Raw genomic sequence first — 23,417 nt, 5'->3', positions numbered from 1 at the left:
CAGGCTGATTTCTCCAAATCTGACAGTACTTTCCGCTTGTTTAAGTTTCGCCGGGTCCCGTTTTTGCGTACTTTCAAATTGAATACGGGGATACGCTGGCACGCGCGCGATACTTCAAATTGAATACGGCTCGTAGGCTCTTCGCAGCCTTCTATAGTCTGAGTGATGAACGCTGATACCTGATTGGCGGATGAGAGTTACAGAACATCTTTCCTCATTGCATCGTGTAATGAAATAATCCGTCTTTTGCGTCTCGCGCTCTCCTCTGAGAAATGTGCGTCCCAGCTTCCTCCAATTCACAGTCATCTACTCACCAGTATAAATAACTCACACACGGTTGCAGTATTTATATTCTCTCTCTGGTTTCCTTTATTATCCTAATTGCGGTGACAGAAAGTATAAAAAAGGAAGAAGTTGCCAGCGTTTCCTGGCCGGTCAGGACTCAGCGAGGGGTCCTCTTGTATCGGGCAAGGCTCCAGACGGTCAGCTCTGTCGCAGTTCTCCTAGATGTACGATCTCAGGGGCTCATTGTTCCTGCAACAAGACCACCAGTGCCGAGAGCATTATATACCAGCAAAGTAATCACCTAAGATGTAACCAGCAAGACCCGGACACCCCCCCTGTGACCCCATAATGACTGAATGATACGCAGAGGTCAAACCTACAGATAAAGGTGACACAAGATGAAAGGGAAGAGCCAAAAGTCCCATGGTGTCCGAGCTGTACATCTTACCTATAACAGCCAGTAACAGTCACCTCTGGTTAATTATTGTAGTGCAACAACCGAGATATTAAAGTAATGCACTGAGCTACTGTGATCATTGGTTGCATTTTTTAGGTATAAGGATAGCTCCCCTTAAAGCATCTCCACGTTACCCAGGTCATCGCGCTTTGCGGGGAAGGCGCCTTTAAAGCAGCCGAGAGGACCGGCCCAGCTTCCCAGGCTTCTCTGCTGCGAATAGCTGCTCCAATAGTTCTCTAATAGTTTCCACACTGTTCCCCAGCAGCCATTAAATAATTAGGTAGTTAGCAGCCTTGAGCCATTAACCACCACACACCACATTTGGATGCAATTAGGGATTTAACTGTTCCAGGGCCCTGCACATTCTGATGTAGGTCCTGCCTTTGAATGCTCCAATGTGCCCAAAATAAATGCAGAATACATTAGACCCCAGCCCACGGAGGATTCCATGTATATTTAGCAGCGAGGGGGGAGGCGGGAGATCAGCGGTCCATCGTGTTTTTAGTGGCAGTGATCTGGGTTCCATCCCGGAGAGATTCTGCTAGTGCCAGGGGTCGGCTGGAGTCATCCCTCCCAGATCACACAGTTCCTGGGCTGCTTTTTATGGGCGTCAGGCGCATTAAGGACCGGACGCTTTGCGCCCACACCGAACGGCTCACACTTACTTTGACAAACTTGCCGTGGAGAAGGTACGGAGACTGGAAGTCCTTCTGGCAGTTGGAATAGGCCATGCCTAGGCCAGTCCCGGAGGAGAAGGCGATGGGCCACGTCTTTCCTGCAGGAGAGAGGTTTATAGGTTACGTGGCCCACATGTAGGCAATTAACCCTCTCCAGGCACAGAAATCACTTTGTTTTTACTTTAATGAGAGTTTGGATGGAAAGTTATATCCCTGAAAATACAGGGAACAGCGCTCAATTTACTTAAAAGCACATTTCCATTCCCAGGATTTATTCTATTCTCATTCATTTTAAATATATCCCTGAATGGGAATCGTTATGATTTACCACCGGGCCGGCGGTTCAAATCCAGTCAGCGGCTGGCCGAACAGGATGAAAATCCCGATCGTCCCCAGGTAAGTATTCACTAACCTATTCCCCCCCCCCCCCCCTAACCCTCCTTTAGGGTGCCTAACCCTAACCTTCCCCCCCAGTACCTAAACCTAACCCCCCCATCCCCGCCACCTAAACCTAAGTCCCCCGTCCTCCCCCGGGGTGCCTAACTCTAAGTCCCCCACGGGAGCCCTAAACCTAACCCTCCAGAACCCGCGGCTGCCCGCGCTCAGCGCCCGTCATCACTTCGATCGGGATGCCGGGCTCCCGGCGTCGGTAAAATGACAGGCGTCTAGATGTAGATGCCGGTCATTTAACCCTTGCCCGGATAAAGCAGTCGGGAAGCCGGCTGTTGGGATTAGGTCCGCAGGCTTACCGACTGCATACCCCTGAGTGGAATCCTTAGGGAGCAGCCATTTTACACATGGGCATAGCCCAATTATAGCTCTACCCCAAAACTAAAAAAAGTGTACCCAGCTCATGGCGTCAGATGACATGGGACTGGCAGGGGGCGATTTGTAATACGTGGGGTCAGGTTTGATAAATAGGAGTGTACCCCACGGAACACAATCCCCCTAGGGTTACAAGTCAGAGGCAAGTAGTAAGTGGCAACAGGCAGGAATGGGGTTCCTGTAAGAGAGGACTTGCAGGTATGTAGCATCTGCCGGAGGCCGCTGGTGGGTGCCGCACCCTCCCGGCATCGGAACACTGAGATAAACAGTTGGCATGCCAGTGCCGGCATCCTGTACCCAATCCTTTCCAAGTGATGCCGCGGTTTTTAATAGTTTAAAGGGGGTTTTCTGCTTTCAGAAGAGTTGGATTAATTAGTGTTTTTGTTCCCTCCTGAAACGTTTACTAGTTAAGTTTTTTTCTGTGCTCCTTCAGTCATGCATTTATACCATCAGGCAACGCTGTTTATTTTTGTTGGCCTTGGATACAACACGCAAATGCTGCTCTTCCTGCATTGCATCTACTGGTGTCCAGTAACATAACTGGTGTAGCAAAAAGAATGAACTAACCAGGACAAACAAATGTAAGATACTATAAATACATGGCTGAAGGACAAGGATGGGGGGGTGGAATGGAACACTCTGTTTAGCATACTACAATATCAGTAGTTATGGATATGATGGAAATAATGGCAGTTACTTACTTTTAAAGAAGATAACTGAAAATATAATCCCCAAACCGAGACCAGCACCTGCGGAGCAGAACGAGAGACATTACAATGACAGCTGACATACTGCTATCATATACAGGGAGAACGCACTCCGTCCCTACGGTCAGTTATATGGATATTAGAGGTCACTGGTGAATTCTATGACCAGATAAAAGGCTGTAGGCAAAGTGCTTGTATACAAGTTACAGAACTGTGAATAGTTGTATTTACATTAGCCTTGTACTTCTAATATACGGTGACAACAGAATTCTACTATTATAAGGTGACACCATTCGAACTCACTGTTTATTCAGATATCACTTACAGGACTTTTTATATAATACACAAGTGATGTAAATACATACAGTGCATCCGGAAAGTATTCACAGTGCTTCACATTTCCACATTTTGTTACGTTACAGCCTTATTCCAAAATGGAATAAATAAATTTTTGTCCTCAAAATTCTACACATAATACCTCATAATGACAACGTGTAAAATTTTGAGATTTTTTTTTACAAATGTAATAAAAAAAAAAAAAAGAAAAAAGAAAAAAGAAAAACAAACTCAAAATTGAGCTCAGGTGCATCCTGTTTCCACTGATCATCCTTGAGATGTTCCTACAGATTAATTGGAGTCTACCAGTTGATTGGACATGATTTTGAAAGGCATACACCTGTCTATATAAGGTCCCACACTTGACAGTGCATGTCAGAGCACAAACCAAGCATGAAGTCCAAGGAATTGTCTGTAGACCTCCGAGACAGGATCGTCTCGAGGCACAAATCTGGGGAAGGGTACAGAAAAATATCTGCTGCTGTGAAGGTCCCAATGAGCACAGTGGCCTCCATCATCCATAAATGGAATAAGTTCGGAACCACCAAGACTCTTCCTAGAGTTGGCCGGCCGTCTAAACTGAGCGATCGGGGGAGAAGGGCCCTAGTCAGGGATGTGACCAAGAACCCGATGGTCACTCTGTCAGAGCTACAGCATTCCTCTGTGGAGAAAGGAGAACCTTCCAGAAGGACAACCATCTCTGCAGCAATCCACCAATCAGGCCTGTATGGTAGAGTGGCCAGACGGAAGCCACTACTTAGTAAAAAGCACATGGCAGTCCGCCTGGAGTTTGCCAAAATGCACCTGTGCCAGGACATGTTCAGTCTCCCGGCACAGGGGATGCCAACGCTGGAATACCAACAGGAGTTAGGGGGAGGGGTGTGGGGAGGGGGAGGTTAGGTTTAGGCACCAGGGAGGAAGGGTTAGGATAGGATTTTGTCCGCCAGCATCTTGTACCCATCCCATCACATCCATCTGAACAGAATACAGCAATACAGAGTATGACGTCTCAAATTTGGGTTTTGATTTTTTTTTTAACCATGATCTGCTTCCAAATAATGCATTTACCGTTACACGGTTATAGGGTTCACCTCACTGCAGCTCCCGACCATTTACAAGGTTACGCATCAGACAGCAGAGGCGGCTATTGTTTGGGCGCTATAAACACAGCCTACTTCATAAGGGAATGAGGCACACACTGGGGAATGAGGCACACACTGAGTATATAACGGAGGCATGGGAACGATAACTGAGCGAGTGGCACAATCACGTCTAGGAGGAGAGTTACTCAGATTCTCTTACCAAACGCTGGCGGCTATTCGGGGAAATTGTATTACTCATACAGATAGAAATAGCCGCACATATAATGGGTTACATAATTTCCCAGGATCCAGAGCTGGAGATAAACCTTCTCTTCCTATTAACGAGCAAGCAGCAATGCTCACAGGAATAGACAACTCATTGTAGCACGTGGGTGAATGGATGTAATCACTCACATATACATCTAATAGCCACGTACAGCCAAATGCACATCACACATCTACAACACCCGGAAACGCGCAGTATATAGCCCCGCATGCTGTTTATTAAGCCTCAGTGCTGTATACACTTATGTATGTTCTTAAAATTAAAATGGGAACAGTCAGAACCGTACTTTGGCAACCAGATGAGCACACGTCAGACCTTTGGCACCAAAATAAAATAATAATAAAATAAAAACAAGAAAAACTTTCCCCAAATTCTCATCCACCAAAACCAGATGAATCAAGAAAAAAGAAAAATAATGAAAAACAAAATCCCCCAACCTGCAAATAGCTAATAATTCCTGTAAAGGAATGGCTGAATAGCTGCGGCCCCCTCCCGTTCCCCACGTACAAGCTGTTTTCTTGCCTCTCGCAGCTGCTGCCAAGTGCGGCCTTTAATCCGCTCTCGTCTCTCTGGTGCCAGTACAATAGCACAGCTGGCTGCGGCCTTGCCGAACGTTTATGCTATTAGGGATAATTACTATCTGAGAGGATTCATAGAGTGGACAAATTGCCTGACCTGTGCCCTCCACTCTTCCCGAGACCCCAGAGCGCGGCTGATCCGCAGCCGAACACATCTTAGTGGGAACTTTCTGAGGAGTGCACCTTGCCCCTTTAAGCTGGGGTTTGCTGACCCCCCCCCCCCCCCAAGCAGCCCGATGGTCCCCAGTCGCAGCGCGTACACCCGGGAACTGTATCGCGGCCTACAGGCTGAATATGGGGAGGGGCGCAGTTTCCTATAGATAGACAGTGGATGTCCCCAACTTACTTCAACAGGGGGACTGAAACGGGAATAAAGGGGGCTATTTATCGTTAAATATTTGTGGCATATTCCCCGGAAACACCAGTTTGAGGGATACCCACAATTATTTAGTATCACCCAATTGTACTATGTAGGAATAGCAGACAGTGTCTAGGTACACCAATTGGTAGACAGGCAATAGGTCGACAGGTACAAGAGGTTGCCATGGTCAAAATGTCAACACATAAAAGGTCGACATAGATGAAGATCAACGTGTACAAAATGTCAACATGCCCAAAGGGTCGACATTGGGATACGCTACACAAAAATTATAAAGAAAAATTATTTAGGGTTAGGCCCTGAAAGGGACGGTTAGGGTTAGGCACTTACCGTAGGGTTAGGCACTGGAAGGGACGGTCAGGGTTAGGCATTTGCACCAATGGCTAGGATTGGTTAGAATTAGGCACTAGGAGGGACGGTTAGGCACATATACTAATGGCTAGGATTACAATTATGCACTAGGAGGGACGGTTAGGGTTAGGCACTAGGGACGGACAGTTAGGGTTAGGCACTAGGGACGGACGGTTAGACTCTTACTGGAGGGTTAGGGTGTTAAGGTTAAGCACCAGCAGGTAGGGTTAGGCACCAAGGGGTAGGTTAGTGTGAAAATTAGGGTTCGAAAACAAAAAACCTTGTGTCCATCATTCCTATGTCAAACTTTTGAACCTGTCGATCTTCATCTATGTAGTGTGGGGGATAGTCAGCCCATGCGGTGCCCTATGCTGTCAGCAGGGCGGCTGTCTTGTGTCACAGATCACCTATCATCATTATCATAAATTTATATGGAGCCACAAATGTTCCGCAGCGCCTTACAAAGTACATAAACAAATTGTAGACAAGCGACTAACAGAACAATACAATACAGGACCAGGACATGGATTATGGAGAGTCTGTTGGGGAGTGGGAGAGCGTCCAGAGGTGGGGAGCAGTGCGGGTAAAATCTTGGAGGAGGGAGTAGGAGGAAGTAATCAGCTGGCATGAAAGGCGGTGTGCATTAGTTGAACGAAAAGGGCGGAGAGGAGAGTGAAGGGAGATGAGATCAGAGATGTATATGGAAGAAGATTGAATGAGGGCTTTGCAAGCGAGCGTGAGAACCTTAAATTGGGTTCTAAAAGGGAAGGGGAGCCAGTGGAGGGCTTGTAGGAGAGGGGAGGCAGATGTAGAGCATTTGGAGAGGAAGATTAGCCGTACAGCAGCATTAAGGACAGACTGGAGAGGAGGCATGAAAGGCAAACTAAACGAGAAAAGCTTCCAGGAGGGAGGACAGAGGAGAACGCGGGATGAGGCTTCCAGGAGGGAGGACAGAGGAGAACGCGGGATGAGGCTTCCAGGAGGGAGGACAGAGGAGAACGCGGGATGAGGCTTCCAGGAGGGAGGACAGAGGAGAACGCGGGATGAGGCTTCCAGGAGGGAGGACAGAGGAGAACGCGGGATGAGGCTTCCAGGAGGGAGGACAGAGGAGAACGCGGGATGAGGGTACCAGGAGGGAGGACAGAGGAGAACGCGGGATGAGGGTACCAGGAGGGAGGACAGAGGAGAACGCGGGATGAGGCTTCCAGGAGGGAGGACAGAGGAGAACGCGGGATGAGGCTTCCAGGAGGGAGGACAGAGGAGAACGCGGGATGAGGCTACCAGGAGGGAGGACAGAGGAGAACGCGGGATGAGGCTTCCAGGAGGGAGGACAGAGGAGAACGCGGGATGAGGGTACCAGGAGGGAGGACAGAGGAGAACGCGGGATGAGGCTTCCAGGAGGGAGGACAGAGGAGAACGCGGGATGAGGGTACCAGGAGGGAGGACAGAGGAGAACGCGGGATGAGGCTTCCAGGAGGGAGGACAGAGGAGAACGCGGGATGAGGCTACCAGGAGGGAGGATAGAGGAGAACGCGGGATGAGGCTTCCAGGAGGGAGGATAGAGGAGAATGCGGGATGACGCTTCCAGGAGGGAGGATAGAGTGCCCAACGCTCTCAGCAGATAATAGTACTAATAGGAATGACTGTGTGGCAATTCCATCCCCAGGGCTAGGAAGCAGAAGTCATTCTGTATTAAAGCTCATCTGCCTTTGGCTTCCTCTTAGCTGTGTCCAACTAAGAATAGGACGGCATACACAAAGATGTGTAAATTCGTTTCTGCGCAACTGTCAGTCTTCGTCCACGCAGCGATCGCCGCTCAGAATGAGGCACTGTGTACGGAACACATTTTCCTTATTGCCCTCTCCCTTATAACCCTACTTACACAAGCAGGCAGAATAGGGGCATAGGAGGCATCTTTTTAGCCCTCTTACAATGAGCTTCCAATATATCTCTCTACAAATACGCAGAATAGGAGCAAGTAACGATCTTATGGCGATTCCCCTATGAATAACCCTACTGCCGTCTATCCCTCTCTATCGAAAATTACAAAAAATGGAAGAGAACCAATCCATAGTGTGCAATCGTTCTTACATTTATTACAAACTAGGATGTTCAGCAAACAAAAAACATCCTAACATTGCCTGCATGAGCCTCCTATAAATATTGGTGTGATAAGGGACTTAGGGCCTGATTCAGCAAGGAACGCAGTTGCTTATACGCACGCAAATCGGCAGATTGTTGCGTTCTGCGCGTGTTTGCATTGTGCAAAGGATACGCAGACCCAGGGCAGAGTGATTGACAGGAAGTGCCATTTGTCGGTGGTGGGGTGGACGGGAGGCCGAACGCAGGCGTGCCAGTGCATACACACGCCATTTTACGGGTGCGCATAAATTATCCACTGCGATATCATACGCAGCCTGAGGTCTCATAGCGTGCGCAGAAGTTAGCAATTCCTGAGTGAGGTCTGACCTGCCTTACCTGTGCGTGTGGGTCCGATGTTACCGATTGTTTTGCTATGTTGGCCAAGTATACGGATGTGAGTAAGGGGAAGTGGGCGTCCTTATGTCAGGCTGCGATCGCAATGCGAACATTTACATATCAGCGCTGATAATAGCAACTGCGTTGCGTGCGTACAAGCAGAATAGCGATCCTTGCTGAATCAGGCCCTTAGTTGTCAATTTGGTTGATGGTAACCCGTGTGCAGCACATGGTATGGCCAGCCATACCTCAGAATCCATGGCGGAGTTACGTCTATCCAAAGGTTTCAGGCAGCTCCCCGCCAACGCGTTTCGACTTGGATGGTCTTTTTAAAGTATTGGACTAAATGGTGCAGGTGCTCAGAAAAATAAGGAAAACTCGATACAATAGGCGCTATGTGAAAAAAACATTAGCTGCAACGCCGTAATTCGCCCTTGATGCGTGTAGCTGGGGGTCACTATTTGAGATGCTACTTTGCACCTTCCCTTACAGACAGGAAGTAACAACTCTTACACCATTATTGTAACCTTATCTTCGATAGATTCAGTTCTCTCCATGAAACGTTTGTACGATCTGCGGCTGAAGAACCAACGTCTGCTCTCCAAGTGCAGGGAAAGTTAATTCAGGGTCCAGGAAACACTAAAACTACCTTAATAACAGAGAGAATGCATGCTGATCGCCGGCAACCTCATTGCGGTTAATAACCCATAAAGGAGGCCGCGTCATTAAGCACAATGAGCTATTTAAAGTAATATGCGCAACAGTCTCCCAACACCTGGAGGGCAAGAATGAGGGGCGTCTACAGTGGCCAAGGGGTTAATCAGCAGCCTAAACGTGGTGTCTGCTGGCACCTGATCCCGCCACAGATGTTTCCACTAAGTAGCGGCACCTCCAGGACAGCCTTAAACTCATAACAATAAAACATGAAAGGCTTATCTTCTAATAAAAGGGAACCCAGAGGCCTAGCAGGAGAGAGCTTTTCCAGGCAGCGAGGGGAGCTGGGGAAAGGGGGGGCATTTACACCTTCTCTGTGACCGCTTCAAACGCTTAATTGAAAAAACAGCCCAGTGCTGGTTCATTTACTTCTCGGTATTAACCAGCCACATGCCAAGCCCCCTCTTGCCAGCAAGATTACAGGCTAGATGTGATGGGGGTGGGGTGGGATTATACCTTGGCCTGTGGAGCGGGGGAAAGGGGGCGGGCAACCTCATTTCAAGCTCCTAAAGTCTAACCCTTGGCGCGAGAATTACACCACATCAATCCACTAACCGATCAATCTCACTCATCAGTACGTATAAGGGTCCCAGCGGTGATTGGTCCTTTCTCCAGCGCACACGACCTCAGCAGACGGCCCCTGAGCACAACAGCCCAAATATGTACAAAGTGGCCTATAACAACTAAAATGTACTCGAGCTTAGACTGCAATAGTGGGGGAAGCATTTGTTTTCATGCCTATCACACTTCCTGTCTGTAGGTCTATAGAAGCAATATACATTCTTTTTTTTTTTTTTTAAATTGTAGGAGTGTTATTATTGTGGGTTATACAGCCTTATCCAGATGAGATATATTGTTCAAATTGCATTCAGCTAACATTTTGGAGGAGGTTCAATTCTCCGCCATCGCCCCCAGGACGGTTCTGTGAAGGCAATACGCAGTAACATCGCCAATCGTCCCTCGCACTCACCAAGAGGCGCACAGGACAATTCATGAGGTTTGAGTACTGCAATGGACAGTGATGTGTGCAGCTGACGACCGCCATGAACAGAATCTGCGCATAAAGTCGCCCCAGAGTTGGATGCCATGCCCAGGTTTGCGTAAATTGGCCATTTATTTTTTTATTGCTACTGCACATGTGCGACATTCCCTAAAAACTCACAGCGCAGGCTTTTCCACAGTGTGAGACGGAGGTGGCTATTCACGCGCACAGTGGTCAGTCTTATAGACTTGTTAGGGGAGTGTTGCGGACGTGTCACATGACTGGCTGCAAACTCGGGAGCTTAATGGATCACCTTGGGAGGGTGTACTCCAAAAAAAAAAAAAAAAAAAAAAAAAAAAAAAGGAGATTCTGCGCTTTGCAAGGGGCTGGTGCAACTTTCAATGGTGCGACCGATGGTGGCATCTAAAAAAGACGTATAAAGGTTGGAGTCTCAGCCCTTACACATGACTGTACACCAGGAGGAGGGCTGATACTGGCATTAGCATAAGGACGCAGGCGCGCTTACGGCAAAAGACCCTAACGCGGTCGCAGTAGTGTGTGACTCTAAAATCAGGCCTCGTGAAAACCGGAGATCACACGATATGATGCAACCCGTCCAGTTAGCGGCGACTCCAGACGCGGCCTCTGCCACGCTCTCTGAGAATTTTCCAGGCATGAAGGCCTAAGATGTACCCCTAGGGGCCTATTTAGTAACGATCACATTTGCAATGCCATCTGGGCGCTATATTAGTATTGCAGGATGCGATTACACCGCCTGGATGTCTGAAAGGAGCCCAATCCCAGCGATGTCCCGGGAGAGAAGTACCGCGTCAGCGGTCGGTGATCCTGCGCAATGCGTGGCGGCCGTTGCCAGGGAGGACTCCTCTGGAACCTTCTCCCGTCTAGGTTTTGCTATATGTAGCCCATAGGATACAGCGGCTTTTGGTCAATCTGACAGCATGGGGGTTGCGGCTGTCGGCGGAAATGGAGGGACTGAATCAGGTATATATGCGTGTACCACCCCCCCGGGTGTTTTCGTGGTATAAGCTGCAAATATTTAGTGATAAATGAGCCCCCAAGTTAGCAAACGCTGAGGTATCTGTAGGGCAGAGCTGCTGCTTTCTGTAGAGAGTTGTTAAAAGTTTATTTAGAACCTAATATCAAAAGGAATAGTAGTTTGTTCAGGAACGGGCTCAGCCAACTGTTGTGCAACTACACGTCCCAGCATGTGAACCTCGGGCTGACAGGGGAAGGCAGCTGCGGGAAGCCCATGCTTAGAACACTGTTACTCTGCTTCCTCCCGCAGGTCAGTGTGACCCTTTAACCTGTGACACATGGAGCGATCCTGGGCGGTGACCAGGTGCAGCTGTGGTCAGATCCCCCTGACCACAGACGTGGGATATGCAGGGGAGAGCTGCTCCTTATGGTACATGTATCTGGCGCTCAAACCACCCCCCATTAGCCAAAATAAAAAAAGTACTCCTGGCCTCAGACTTTCCTGTGTGTGGGGTGTTGCTATCTACCCGTCCTATCATGTCCTCACTTATTTCTGGAGCTCGTGTCGAGTTGCACATATCAGAGCATGGTTCTAGCAGCGGCAAGGCCCTCCGAACAGAGCCCCCCGGGGGCAGCCTCCATGCGTGGAGCACATTCCATGTTAGGGAGTGTTTTATGGGAAAAGGAGAACAGGTTCAGGGATTCAGCAAACATGACACACGTGTGTGTGGTGGCCAAGGGGGCGTGTACCAGACGCAGCACTGAGCATGTAAGCTGTTGTGGAACCTCAAGTCTCAGCAAACGAGGTTAGGATCTAACGCATGCTGGGATTTGTAGTCCCACCCTGGCAATAGGGTACTTAACTCTATTCTAAGCAAAAAGGCCAGGGACAGTCTTTGCTTTTAAAAGCAAAATCTATTTATGTCACAGTACTGGGGCCAAGAGTTTGATTTCCGCCCACACGATGTGTGGAGTTTGTATGTTTTCCCCAATGTTGGTGTGGGTTACCTCCGGCTTCCAAAAAAAATCATACTTGTAGGTTAGTTGGCTGCTGACCAAGATGTACCCTAGGGCGTATAAATAAGTGAATAAATGCTAATGATATTAAAGTCTCCTCCCTGTCATTTGCTGGTTACTGGGAAAGGACAAGATATACGGCGGAGGAAGGACACGGAAGTCAGTCACCAAGACAGTAGCTATTCTGATAGGGCGTCCGGCATGGTTAGTATAGTACAGAATATAGCAGCAGGGGCACTTTAACGCCACATAGTACAGAATGCATAGGGGCAGGGGCCCTAGATTGCACACCCTAAGCACAATGTGAGGTGTTACCTGCTGAGACTTGTAGTGCTGCAAGCAGAAAAAGAAAAAAAATGTAAGTGCACAATCTAACCATGCTAAACCTAATAATAATACTGCTATATCGCATCAGGTTCTTAGCATAATAATGGCCGTAATTATGGTCCTGCCCACCGCGTCCAGGTGACCTCTATAACGGCAGGTTCCCAATACTCCTATGGAACAAATACAGGGCACGGGACCCCCCCAGGCCAAGCCAGCAGAACCGCCCCATGGCATCACACTAGTGCGAGATTACAAGAACCTCTTTGATGTAATATAGCAGTATTATTATTAGGTTTAGCACAGTTACAGTGTGCATATATATATGTATTTTTACAACATAACCTACAATGTAATTGGTGTATTCCTGAAAACAGACACTGTGAGAAAAAACGATGTACCCCGCAGACATAAGCCATTTCCTAAACGCTTCTCCGTGTCCCCAAAACCATGTCATTTACACGCAGAGCAGCCGGTGAGGAGTCTCCCTGCACAGCGCGTTCACACCTCAGACGCACTGATCAGGGGGCTTAGGAGCTGCTTCAGCTGCAGACATATTTATGGAGCCTGAACGACAGCCAGGTGTCATTACATTATACTATATGCGAGAGGATCGGATCCGTTGTTACCTGGCGCTGCCAGGCTGAGCGTGCCAGTATTACTAGGGTTTGTTTATTTGACTTTGCAGTGTACACTTCAGAAACGCTGGCACCTCCGAGTACCAGATAACCTGCCAGCTCACAAATACATGACAGCTTCAGCAGAGGAAAGAAAACAGGACCGGTCTGCAGCTGGGTAAACGTCAGGCCACACAGTGAGAGCGGCTGCACGGAAATGCTTAACTATCGCACCCTTCTCATGGGCAGCAGAGACCATGACAGACACCCCTGGTTACAATAACCCCTCTTATCAGGGTGCAAATCCATTACCACAGTCCTCCAGGGCAGGCACAGCTATCCCAGCATGCCCTGCTACTCAACCACCAGAGAACTGCAGGATGCCCATACTGCCTGTAGGGGGAGCCATTGTAATCACCAGAGCAAGGATCTAGCAGACACCCTGTATTAATGATCGTGTAATCCTGGCAACAGCTACAATTGGTATCCTACTACATTTCTGTAACAAGTATACCAACACGTCTTAGGGCCGTATTCAAGTATTCTGTTTCCGCAGAAAAGTTTAGCGGATGACGTCATTTCGCCAGGCGGAAACTTTTCGCCGCATTCAATTGAGAAGTCTTTTCACATACGCGGAAAGTCAATGCAAATGTAACGGGCGAAAAAGTTTTGCCTATGAATACCCGGCAGAAAAAAGTGCAGAATTGCAGTTTTGGGGTGCAAAGGTGCGAAAAGCACTCTGCACCCTTTGGAAAGCTCCCAAAGGACAACTGTGTAAATAAAAAAAATAAAAAATAAAAAACAAGGAACACCCCCCCCCCCCCCAAAAAAAAAACCCACTGAAAATGGGGGCGAAAAAGTACAAAACGGGGGTACAAACGCAAAAACTAGCAAAATAGACTTTTGGGGGGTCTGATAGTATGGGGGAGGTGTTTTTTTTTCTTGCGGGTGTTTGCTGAAGGTGCGTTTTTTGCAGTACTTAAAACTTCACTTTTGCGATTTTTAACAATGCCTGCACCCATTTTCAAGTACCCCAAATTTGACAGGATTACTTATCTTCACCAAAAAAAACAGCTCAATGCTACTCTTCACCACTTGTGCAAAGCCGCAATTTTGGAGCAATTGACAGCACTTAAGTAGCCCAAATAGCTTCAGCAGGGCTAATCGAGGACATCTACTTTGATCCCCAATGTTAGTGCATCTTTTGGGGGCTGTCAGGCTGATTTCCCCAATTCTGCCAACACTTGGCCTAATAATGTTTCGCCAGGACTCGTTTTCGTGTCCTTTGGAATTGAATACAGCGAATAGCAGGGGCGCGCACGATAAGTTTCCGCGGCTAAAACACGAGAAGGCGAAAAGTGCGGCATGCGAAAAAGTGTCGCAGGTGCGAAAATAATGGAATACAGCCCTTGGATTGTAAGCTCTTTTAGGCCAAGTCTTTTCACTCTGTTTCATGTCATTGTATGTAATAGGTTAATAACGTAATTTGCTGTGGCTTTGTAAATAGATCATAAATCAACATTTTTGTTTTTATTCATTGGTATTCATTATTTTTTATTTATTCATTCACTCCTATATGACTTATTCTCAGTTGCTGATATAAAGACCAGTAAGCTTATCTGTATAAGGTCTTCAAAAGGGATTGCTTAATTGTGACTTGTGGAGGGGTGATCCATGTCTCCTCCAATGAGGTCATGCCCGTCCCTTGTCACATTTCCCCTCTTCCCCCCCCCGGGCACATCCCCATGGCATTGTGAGAGTATGATCTCACTAACAATAAAACAGTAGAGAAAGGGATTATGGGAAAGTGACAAGGAGAAAGGAAGCTGTGCTAAGCCTGGGTGCTGCAATCAGACGGTAATAAACCTGTAAGCAGTGGCGTAACTAAGGCTGGGCCGCCAGGGCACGTGCCCTTGGGCGCCGCCGGCCACGGTACCTGGCCGTCCTAGTTAGCCAGTGTAGTGCCAACCGCAGCGAGTGCGGTCAACATTACACATTTACCAGCGCCGGTCCTGTGCTGCACAGCCGAGCCCCTTCCCTCCCCCTGAGCGCTTACCCATTAGCGCCAGGCGGAGGGTGGGCTCAGGCTGGTGCGTGTACACACACATCGCCGCCAGCGCGGTGGCGATGTGTGTGTTTCGGCAGCCAATGAGAGTCAGACAGACTCTCATTGGCTGCTGCGCCCACTACAAGAGACGGGCTGGAGCTCACTCATGAGCTCCATCTTCCGGCTCCTGCAGTGGGTCATGAAGTCTCTCCCATAATTGCAAACAAAAAATATGGTGGTCGTATCAGCTTGATGACATTACACAGGTGCTTGTAAAGGGCGGGGTTTACACTGAACCACAGAAAAAGATTCCCTCCAGCTCACTGCAGCAATATCAACAAAAAATACCTAAATCCTACATGATAATAGAGATTCAGAAGTATTAATTACATACATTCGCAAGTATATGAATAAGCGCCAGGCCATCATCAAGGCTCCTCTATACTGGCGAGCCTTGACGATGGCCTGGCGCTGCTTCATATACTGCATAAGGGGGGGCACTACTGGCAACATAGGGGGGAGACTGTATAAGGGGCACTGCATTAAGGTGCATATGGAATGGAAAGGAATGTTCAGAGTGACGAGGAAGGGTGTGTGTCTTGTTGACACGCCACGTTTTTAAGTGACCACGCACATATTTTGGTGCACGCACATGGGAGCAGGGGGCTCCATATTTAAATTTGCCCTGGGCTCCAAATACCCTAGTTACGCCACTGCCTGTAACAATTATATTTTTATAGATTTATCACTTATAATGTTTACATGAGACAAACAAGGATCATATGCGATAGGAAAGGAAAGGCCCACATTTTGCACCAACCCAACCAACGCGCTGCTATATGTGCCCAATTTGGTGAAAGTGAACTGTGGAGTGTGGACAGCTGCCATTTTCCCATTGCCTGTACATAAACATGGCGGCATTACATATGTATATACAACTAGCTGTTGCCCGCAGTTTCGCCCCCAATGAAATTGCTTCTGCCAACATTTTTATTTCTCTTATTTGAGGCGTTCTAGTTGTGTTGCTTTGCATAGGGGCCCTGCCACGGGGGTATGCAGTCGGGAAGCCGGCGGACCTAATCCCGACAGCCGGGTTCCCGACAAGGGATATGCAGACACCTGCCATTAGACATATGCCGGGAGCCAGAAACCCGGCATCCCGATCGAAGGGTCACCGGGCGCGGATAGCCGGGGGGGGGGGGGGTGGGGGTAGGGGAAGGGGGTGGTTCGCGTTAGGCACACTGCCGGGGGACTTGGGTTTAGGCAGCTGGGGGTAGAAACAGGTTAGTATATACTTACCTTTGACGATCGGGATTTCCTCCTCTGCCGGGATGCCGCTGTCGGGATTCCAACCGCCGGGCATGGGTTCGGCAGTAAATCATACCGATGCCGTCATGGCTGCTGGTCACATGGGAGTGTACCATGTGACCAGCAGCTCTAAAGTCCTCACCAACCACTCACACCAATGTCACGGTGTGCCCTGTTCTATACAGACTGGTGCCAGCAGCACCTTCACCCACCACTCACACCAATGTCAATGTGTACCCTGTGCTCAGACTGCTATGTAACCGTGGGCCCAAAGCCCCTCTCCCCCCCACCTCTTACCAGTCACACACATGGTGCCACACCTATCTCACCAATGTCACTGTGTGCCCTGTGCACAGACTGCTATGTAGCCTATCCTATTCATGTGACCGCAGACCCAAAGCTCCTCTCCCCCAACCCCTCACCAGGGGGGTAAGGTTTAGGTACTACTGGGGGAGGTTAGAGTTAGGGGGGAGAGGGGAGGGTTAAGGTACTTGAGAGCCCTAGTCATTGTTCGGCCTTCCACCATCGGTATTTAGTCCCCCCGGCATTAGATCCGGCAGCATTACATACCGATTCCAATGTTACAGCCCTGCGCCACACTCCCAGACTGATGACTGCAGAGGATGCTCCACCCCCTCCTGGGCACAAATGTAAGTAGTAGGGGGTCCCAGAATCCACAGAGGGGTAAGCGACAGGAGGGAGTAGGATGCCCGTGGACCTACCTGTTGTCTCTCCCTATCAGAATAGCACATTAAATACTATATCTCCATAACAAGACTAATAAGCGATGTAACAGATCAGTGGTGATCGCCAAAATAAAAAATGGCCGAGTTTCTGCTAACCGCTTTCATTGCTCCCCTTAGGGCAGTGCAGAGTTTTAAGAGGAGATTTAATAATGATTAGTGCAATCCAGTAATCCCCATTTCCCTCACGTCTAAACAGATCTTCAGCCAGTCTAGGAAAACAACAGTAAACAAATGACTATATCGGTCAGTCCGCGCCTGGAAGCCAGCCATGGAATATTCTGTGACAATAGCGGCTGGCCCTGCTCTGACAGAGACTTTCTGAGCCAAACGCATAAAAAGGGAGATCTGGCTCCACCTGTAATCTGCAGATACCACTAAAAGTACTATCCTGCACTCAGATTACTGGCTGAGGGAAAGCAGACCCGACCGGGACGTGAGTACTAGTCAGCAGGATGCATGCTACAAACACAGCATCTGGATTTTATGGGAGAAGAGGAAAATTCAAAGCATAACCCATGCACAGCAACATGTGTTGTGACAACACGACGTATGAATCACAGAAAGAAGGCGCCCCCTCACCCCCCCTGCACGGCGATGTACCCTCCAGCCTGTTCCCTTATTACCAGTTATTAATAGTGTACACATTTTCCACATTCACATCACTCCCTCTCCGCAGTGGAGCTTACCATCTAGACTTGCGGAGAATATACAAACTCCGCACAGTCAGGGCCTTGGTGGGAATTGAACCTAAGACCTCAGAGCTGTGAGGCAGCAATGCTAACCACTACACCAGCCATGCTTCCCCACTCTAGCACATGGCATACCAAGGGAAAATATGCTATGTACAGACTACCGTAACTGGCTGATATGTGCGGAACCTGGCATCGCGGAGACGCCCAGCGGCGCATCGTCGGGAAATCAATTCCCCCATAATATGATCTGTGCCACGGAAACCAGTTCAAAACAATTCCCGGGAAATGATTGTGGGATTACAGTGTTCTCCCCAGGCTGTTTTCTGCGGGCACTGCGCCCGGCAGAAACAGCCTACCGCCCGGAACTTTCCCCGCCGACCCCCGCTTTGGAACGCTGGCCTCTGAAGTGACCGGAGGCTAAAGAAGCCTCCGATCGCTTCAGAGGCCAGCGTTCCCAGTGATGCAGTGCGCGGGTGACGTCATGAAGTCACCCGCTATGTGTGACTATCTAGTAGATCCAGTCAGAGCGAGGCAACGGGAGTGGGAGCATGAACGGCGAGCGGCCAGCAAGTTAAGGTAAGATCTGGGCTGGGACCAGTCTGGGGGCACTGCCTAAGGGGCACTATTTAAGCCTGGGGGCACTGCCTAAGGGGCTAGCCTGGGGGCACTGCCTAAGGGGCACTATTTAAGCCTGGGGGCACTGCATAAGGGACACTATTTAAGCCTGGGGGCACTGCATAAGGGACCAGCCTGGGGGCACTGCATAAGGGACCAGCCTGGGGGCACTACTTCAGCCTAGGGCACTGCATACGGGCAAAGCAAAACTACAGGGGGCAATGCATAAAGTGGACAACTACAGGGGGCACTGTATAAAGGGCACAAATACAGGGGGCACAGCATATGGGGATAACTACAGGGGGCACTGTATAATGGGCACTTCTGACAGAGCCAGTGGGGGAGCAGCCTGAGACCTGTTGGGGTGGATTGGTAAGGGAGATACCCCTTTTCTTGGTGCGTGCATAATTGCGAAGGTCCCCCACCCGGCTACTTCTTGATGCCACCCGGCTGGAAAAAAATTCTGGGGAGAACACTGGTTTAAATGATAAAATGTTACAGTTAGTTAATCACAGACACAGTGAATGGATGATTGCACAAAGCTGTATCATTAGAAAGACACGTAATGAACAGCATTTAATCTCCAATCTCCTAATAAAGGTCTCTGGGCAGATGAATTAGGACATTGTACAGGAACTGCATCCTGACACTTCTATGCTTTAATCAGACAGTCGCATGGAAATGAAAGTTCCAATACTTTAAAAGGTTACAACCTAATGTGAGACAATTTCCCATTCGTGGTAATGAGATTACAGATTCCATACACAGGGGCCCAGTATGAGAATATAGAGTGTCATTTTGTGCATGACTGCATAACATAAGCTTGTATTGAGGTGTACAGCAGCCTTCCCCTTACCAAGAGCCGAGCACCAGTATATGGGCCGTGCGTGCAGACAATGCCAGGCCCGGGAGCTTGGTGTAAAAACGTAGGGGGCAGGGCGCCAGCTCTGCATTCTGAGGTTATCTGCACACGTATCTTGGGCTGGGTGGCTTTATTGGGGGGAGGGGGCTGTTTTTGTTAATGTAAGTGAACATAGAGGTGCAGGAGAAGTGAAGAAAAACACAGGCCCTGCCAAGCATCCAGAATCCAGCTCTGGAGACGCCCAGCTCTTGTCGGGAACAGGGTTTAATCGGCGTCAAGAAACTATTGCACAGCATGTAAAGCTGCACACACTTTCTCCATTACCCCGGGAGAGCGAGAGCAATCGGCTACATCCGCAAGGAGAAAACGCACCGTGCATCCAAGCGCAGTCTCACTTTACCCGTTCCTTGCCAGGGCAGAAAGTTCTGCGCCCGCGCCATCTTTCAATTTGGGAGGAACCAGGTTCATAGAGTTCATGGTGTAGCGATGACCACAAGTAATCAGGCTGCAACTTGTTACAGGTAGATCTCAGCTTGTACTAAGATGGGAGAATGCTCTGATCAGCTGCTACACACATGGAGGCCGTCTGTACCCAGCCCTGCTGCTAATGTTTCCAGGGTCACCCCAGATGGGCCTATGAAGGTTATTGGTTACCACTGCTGGCTCACAGGGGCTGGGGTCTCAACCAGGGCCCTCTCCGTGTGGAGTTTGTATGTTCTTTCTGCGTTTGCATTGGTTACCTCCCGCACTTCAACATCTGTAGAGATAATGCATCACATGCAGCAAAATATGTACGGCCCAAGGCGCTAAATAATCATCATGTAACTTTTATACTAACCTTTGTATTTTTTTGCTAAATGTACGAAACTTTATTTTCCTCGTATGGCACCATATAATAAATATAAGTTAATAATATAATAAATTTCAGCCAGAAGACACTATAGACCGGAGTATTCCACTTTCAGCCCTCCAGCTGCTGTAGAACTACAAATTGCAGCATGCCCGGCCACAGTTTTAGCTTGCCGTCATAGCATAACTGTAGCAGGCCGTGCTGGGATGAGTTGTTCCACAACAACGGGGGGGGCGGCATATTGAATACTCCGCTATAGACCATGACATAACGTGAATCCATCTGAAGTAGCCTTAGTCCCAATTCCCCCCGAGGAACGTCAGTATGGGCTCACCGGGGGTACTTTGCAATGGTGGACGGAAAGCCATGATCGTCTGATTGCTTGCAGGTTTGCGCCTTGTTAGTAAATGGCCCAAATTGAGGCTGTGTTTAATCTGCAATTTACCGTTATAAGGAATTGTGAAATCTCCGCTCTTATCAGGCATTTTGTTACATCTCTGGCAGGACACAAAGTAATAGCAAGTTTAAAGAACAAAAAATAAAAAAGTTTCAGGGAAAAGCACTTGGTCAGGGCCCTGAGCAGCCCGCTGCCAAATTCTCTATATTTCTTACTTATTTTGGAAATGGAGAATACAACAGCCTCAGTGAGGTGGGGGCGAGGGTGTTTACCACAGGGCCTGTGCAGTCTATTTTGGACATAAAGCTGGATGAGAGGTCGGTTACTATTATCCGCTTAATGAGACTCCGGTCAAGGCCAAAAGGGTGGACAAAGCTTTGGCAGAATTTAGGGGCCAAAACAGCTCTTTATAACGATAGGACGTCTTTGGTGAAGTGCACAAGAGAAAACAAGTCATAAGTCACAGGAAGGTCTGTACAAAACGGGAGATTAAACTTATCGGGAGGTGAAAACCACATCCAGCCCAACCCCGGCCACTCGCCAGAAACGCTCGCAGGACATAATGGTGTGTCAGGCTCAGATTAACACCTCACTATCAGAGAGCGCACCGACCTCACCGGTGGTGCCAGGAAAACAACTGGGCGTGGCAGGGGAGGATGTATCGGTTTTTAATTATTAGGAAAATATTCTCTGGGAAAGTCTCCACGGTCTCTGCCTGGACAAGAGTGGGCTATTTTATGATGAATGCCAGGGGAGGGTGTCCTATCCGCTCCCATAGGGCGCTTACACTACTGCTGGCAGGCGAGCGCACTCCTCCGGGATACTTATCCCAATTCTATTTATCACCATGATCACCCAATAATATAACAAACGTCAGCGCATGTGACACGAGGGGGCGGGGCCTGCACGCTGAGTACATATAGATCCGGATGGAGTATGGATTTAATGCTGGTTCTGGTTTCTGGCGAGGGAAGAGAGTCTCCCGCCATCTGCAATGGAAACAAGCGCGATGTCTGCGGCTCCTGACGTCCCATGTTAGTAAACTGTGACAGCGCTGTGGGGAAACGTACACACAGGAAACGTGTGGTTTATGACTGTATTCATTCACAATAACAATCTGAAGCACAGAACAGTTCTGCAAGTAGCAAGATACAGGGGTCTATTTACTAAGCAGTGTTAGGAGACAGAGTGAAAAGTGATAAGAAAGTGATAAGGTGCCAGCCAATCAGCTCCCAACTGTCATCTCACAGGCTGTGTTTGAAAAATGACAGTTAGGAGCTGATTGGCTGGCACCTTATCACTTTTCACTCTGTATCCAAACACATGGACACTACCAGCCAAGTGCCACCCACAGATAAGGAGACGAGAAGGCAGATCCATGCGATGCCGTTTTACAGATGGATCCTGCAGGTGTTGGCACGGCTCCTGTATCTGCAGGCAACTCAGAGCCGTATGCTTCTGTCACAACCGCACTTGCGGCAGGATTGGTGTAACCAGGCAGATACGGGACGTCTGCACATCGGCTGAGTGGGGTGCGTCCGGACTGATGGAATAGCGCAGTATGCGGAGTTGGGTGTATACCTGATCTATGGGCCTGATTCAGACCCGCTCGCAAGCGGGTCGATGGTGGGGCATTGCACACGGACAGCGTGCGCAAGCCCCGGAGCGAGTGAGAAATTCACTCGCTCCGGGGCTCGCTACAAACGAGGCGGCTGTCGATGTTGATCGACAACTCGCCCCGTTTTGTAGTCGAACGCCTGCCGTTTGAGGGCGGCCCTACTGACAACACTCGTGATGTCAGTGGTTGAGCTTCCTGCTCTGTTAGAGCAGGAAGCTCACTGGGGGCTTGCAGGAACGAGACCCTACCACAAGGGTCTCGTCGCAAGCCCGATGGTCGCGACCATCGCCTGGCCGATCGCAAAAGCTGTGGGTAGTCACCCACAGCTATGCGAGTGGCCAGTTTAAATTTTTTTTTTTTTAAACGTCCGCCATGATTAGGAGCGAGCGCTCGCTTTTTGCGAGCGGCTCTAAATCATGCCCTCTGCAAACAGTACAGGGCCGGTGACACTGCATGCTGATAGTGACGGCGGTTACTTTCACAAGTGTACAGATAGAGGGCAGTGCGGTCCTATAGATCGCATACGGGCAAATATCTGCATCTGCTTAAGTGCCGTTGTCTTGCGTGCAACACTGAATCAGCCCCTATATGTCACATTGCCAACAACTACAACATTACTCTGCTACCAAGCAACAATTGCCTACACCCGTCAGGTTGTGTGGCATCATCTTTATATCCTGATCCGCCCAATGGGTATGCAATTGGGAAGCTGGCAGACTTAATCCCGACAGCCGGCTTCCCGACTGCTTTATCCCAACGAGGGTTAAATGACAGGCATCTAAATCTAGACACCTGTCATTTTGCCGACGCTGGGAGACCGGCGCCCAGCATCCCGATCGAAGTGATGCTGGGTGCCGAGCGCGGACAGCCACGGGGAGGAAGGGGGTGGAGGGTTAGGTTTAGGGCTCCCAGTGGGGGGACTTAGGGTTAGGCACTCCCCTGGGCGGTTAGGGTTATATTTTACATTTGGGGTGAGTGTTTGGGCGTAGGGCCCCCGGGGCTGGTCTGGCTGGGCCCCCTCATGGCATCACCACTTAATACACATAGTTGCTTTTAACATCACGTATTATGTTTATTTTTTTCATGTAATATTTCACATATATTTTAACCCCTTTTTTCAACACTCATTAATTAGTCTTACACACTGTCACTCACTGTCACTCTTTTTCCATTTTTCGTGTGATGCCCTGG

At 49.0% G+C, this 23,417-nt stretch overlaps 1 protein-coding gene across 1 annotated transcript in view; it reads right to left on the bottom strand.

Annotated features, from left to right (window-relative positions):
* Positions 1 to 345: 345 nt before the first annotated feature.
* MICOS10 (mitochondrial contact site and cristae organizing system subunit 10) overlaps positions 346 to 23,417 on the bottom strand; it is a 63,036-nt gene continuing 39,964 nt past the window's right edge. Inside the window, exons 2-4 of the mRNA XM_088466275.1 lie at positions 2,946 to 2,993; positions 1,408 to 1,517; positions 346 to 534 (exon numbers count right to left, since the gene is read on the bottom strand). Coding sequence (XP_088322401.1) covers positions 526 to 534; positions 1,408 to 1,517; positions 2,946 to 2,993 — 167 coding nt within the window. The 3' untranslated portion in view covers positions 346 to 525. The remainder of the gene's footprint in view (positions 535 to 1,407; positions 1,518 to 2,945; positions 2,994 to 23,417) is intronic.

The sequence above is a fragment of the Taudactylus pleione genome, unplaced genomic scaffold (assembly GCF_031769625.1).
Source record: "Taudactylus pleione unplaced genomic scaffold, aTauple2 ptg002751l, whole genome shotgun sequence".
NCBI classification, from domain to species: domain Eukaryota; kingdom Metazoa; phylum Chordata; class Amphibia; order Anura; family Myobatrachidae; genus Taudactylus; species Taudactylus pleione.
Note: the sequence above shows the minus strand (reverse complement) of the source record. Positions and strands in the feature narration are given on the sequence as shown.